General features: G+C 36.2%; 1 protein-coding gene across 1 annotated transcript in view; it reads right to left on the bottom strand.

The window, feature by feature from the left end:
• Window positions 1-272: 272 nt before the first annotated feature.
• Window positions 273-3,491, bottom strand: part of LOC111160929 (zinc finger DHHC-type containing 15) — a 102,861-nt gene continuing 99,642 nt past the window's right edge. Inside the window, exon 3 of the mRNA XM_022524327.1 lies at window positions 273-428. Within this exon, the coding sequence (XP_022380035.1) occupies window positions 273-428 (156 nt within the window). The remainder of the gene's footprint in view (window positions 429-3,491) is intronic.

The following is a 3,491-nucleotide window of genomic DNA, read 5'->3' as shown; positions in this document are numbered from 1 at the left end:
GAGGTTTCAGTTACACAGATGTGTACATTTGTCAAAACACTGAATGGCAAACTTAAGATTTGTGTTTTTGTATGCAAATTTCACTCAAAAAAGAATGATAAAATATTTACGTAGATGTGTATTTGATATCTGCTACTTAGTTTGAAATGTATGAAAAAATAAGATGGCTTGATGAATGAGGGATGAGGGATGAAATCCACCCTCATACAGATGAGCCTGTGGATATATATGACTTAGCCTTTTTGAGGTCTTTGCCTATCTCAAAATGTGACTTAACCCTTCTGTAGGTGACTTTGGATGAACTGACCTCCACTCCCAGTTCTTGTGTAAACCGGTAGCTTTTTGGCCATATCGATGAGCATCTGCTTCTGGACCTCAGGTCTCTCTTCATTTTCATAGCGTTCCTTGTCTGAATAGGACAAGTGGAACTAGAAGCAGAAGTGAGAGGTGAGACTTTATTTTCCAAGGTTCAAAGAAAATGTTAAAAATAACAACAATTTAGATGAAGATATTTGTTATCTACCGTTGAAGTGTAGGTATCGATTTGGTTTATAACTTTCTCAGCATAATTATCTTAATTATTTTATCTGGCTTTTATCTCAATCTTCATAAGTCCATGTGATAGGGTAGTATTGTTTTATAAATAAACTTAGCAAGTACTTTGTCTTATGGTTATACTAACTAGTATGTAGCTAGTAAACTAAGGTAAACCCAGTTCACCTGATTCCAAGACTTGTGCCCTTTCCACTCCATTATACTATAATAATGTTACGTACAGATGTATGCTAGCTTGCTGCCAGGACCCTGTTGATGATTAACTATGAATGTTATTAAGTTGTATTTTTCCTAGGTTACACTCTTAGAGAAGCTGGATGAGACTGCTTGTGTGTGACACTATATTCTAATCTTGCAAATGAGTAGACGTTTGGGTATTCTTACTATTTCAGAAATTTTTAGTCTGATATTAAGCTTCTTGCCAATGTTGGCATCACACTTGGCTAATCTTGCAAAAGATATGTCAACAATTTTCCAAAAGTAACAGACTTGAAAGCTTTCTTCTGCCTGGGCCAAAAGGTAAGCAAAGGTGAAAAGGAGAAGGATCTGTGATCAGATTTGGGGAGTTTAAACCTCATCTCTTCCACTTAATAGTGAAGAAATCACTTTGGAAAATCAGATACTTTCAGCCCAAGGTTCTTCATCTGTAAAACAGAGGAGATAATACCTACTTCATGCGATTAGTTTAAAAGTACTGGCTAATAAGTAACTAAAAGTTTCCTTTACAAGTCCAATTTCTTAAATCATTTAAAAATATTTGATACTATCATTTTAAGTTTTAGCTTTTCTAGTTTTTAGTATAAAGTTTTAAACAATTCTATTTAATTTTGATAATTAAAAGTAGCACTTCGGACAGTCCTTTAAGTTAGGGGCTGTCCTGGGAAATAACTTTTGTGTGGCATACTGCACCTGCTTGAAAGGCAGAGGCAGAGTTGTTACTGGTAGTATGTGATGAAAACCTTGTGGTTATTCAACAAGTAAGTTCTGGACTGGAATAAGATGTCATGTTTGGATGCCCTCTTTCTGGCACTGACTAAGCCTTTTTGAGGTTTAGAATGCAATGAAACAGTAAACACATTTTAGGTGGGCAACTGATGATAGATTGGGATGTATTTGGTATTAGAGAAATGAATATCATGGCTATCAAATTGGACCCAAAGACTCACCTTTCCTTTTTACCAATTAAAAATGCTGAAAACTTGGTCTTAGTGTTAGACATTTGCAATTCTTATCTAAATCTTACCAAAATTCTACAAAATTCCCAACCATTCAGCCTTTCTATTGGCCTACAAGCTTTCTAAATAGGGTGGAGGGGACAATTATTTCTATTGAGCTAAAATTGACATAACATAAGATTTAATTTTTTTTTAAAAGAAGAGTGGGTACTAGTTTTTTTTTTTTTTAAAGATTTTATTTATTTGACAGAGAGAGATCACAAGTGGGCAGAGAGGAAAGCAGAGAGAGAGAGAGAGGAGGAAGCAGGCTCCCCGCAGAGCAGAGAGCCTGATGCGGGACTCAATCCCAGGACCCTGAGATCATGACCTGAGCTGAAGGCAGAGGCTTAACCACTGAGCCACCCAGGTGCCCCAAGATTTAATTTTAAAATGCACATTTCATAGTGTAGATAGTGGCATTAGGTATATTCACAGTATTGGGCAGCCATCACCACCATCTACTTTCAGAATATTTTTATCACCTCAAAAGGAAACCCCATATTGCATTAAGTAATAATTCCTTATTTCCCCCCTCCCCAGATCCTGGCAACCATTAATCTACCTTCTATCTCATTAGATTTCTTTCCTTTCTGGATATTCCATACAAATGGTATCAAACAATATGTGGTCTGCTAGAAAAAAAACTTTCTAGCAGAAAGTTTTCATCCATGCTGCGGCATGTATCAGTAATGCACTCCTTGTTATACCTGGATAATATTCCTTTATGGACATAACACCCGTGATTTACCTATTTCATTTGTTGATGGATATTCCATTTCCATCTTTTGACTATAGTGGCTAGTACTCTATGAAAAACGGTGTATAACTTCTGAACACTTGTTTTTAATTTGAGTATATACCTAGGAATAGAATTGTTGGGTCACAAGATAATTTTATGCTTAACTTTATGAGAAACTGAAAAACTATATTCCACAGCAGCTGCACCATTTTACATTCCTGGTAGCAATATATGAGGATTCAGTTTCCCACATCCACATTAACACTTATTCTTTTCCTTCCTTCCTCTTTCTCTCTTTTCTGTATGTATGTACATATGTATGTATTTATATTTTGGACTTCTTAGTAGGTGTGAAGTGGCATCTCACTGTAGTCTTGATTGACTAATGATGTTGATCATCTTCTCATGAGCTTGTTGGTCATACACATATAGTCTTTAGAGAAATGTCTAGTTAAATCATTTGCCCATTTAGTAGTTGGGGTATTTGTCTTTTTGTTGTTAAGTTGTAAGAATCTTTATATATTCTGGATACTTGATACTTGACATTTATTGAATATTTAATTTATGAACATTTTCTCCCATTCCGTAGGTTGCCTTTTCATTCTGTTGGCTGTGGTTGGATGCTCAGAAGTTTAAATTTTAATGTAGTCCAGTTTACCTTTACTTTTGTTTCCCCTGCTTTTGACGTCATGTCTAAGAAATCATTGCCAGAATCCAATGTTATGAAATATTTGCTTATGGTTTTTCCTAAAGATTATTTATTTATTTATTTATTTGAGAGACAGGGAGAGCACATGTACAGGAGAGCATGAACTGGGGGGTGGAGGAGGAGAAGGAGAGGGAGAAGGAGACTCCCCGCTGAGCAGGGAGCCCAGTGCTGGGCTCAATTCCAGGACCCTGAGATCATGACCTAAACCAAAGGCAGATACTTAACCAACTGAGCGACCCAGGTACCAGGCTCTGTATTTTTTTTTTTTCTAAAT

The sequence above is a fragment of the Enhydra lutris genome, unplaced genomic scaffold (assembly GCF_002288905.1).
Source record: "Enhydra lutris kenyoni isolate GAN:26980312 unplaced genomic scaffold, ASM228890v2 scaffoldscaffold79, whole genome shotgun sequence".
Taxonomy (NCBI): domain Eukaryota; kingdom Metazoa; phylum Chordata; class Mammalia; order Carnivora; family Mustelidae; genus Enhydra; species Enhydra lutris.
Note: the sequence above shows the minus strand (reverse complement) of the source record. Positions and strands in the feature narration are given on the sequence as shown.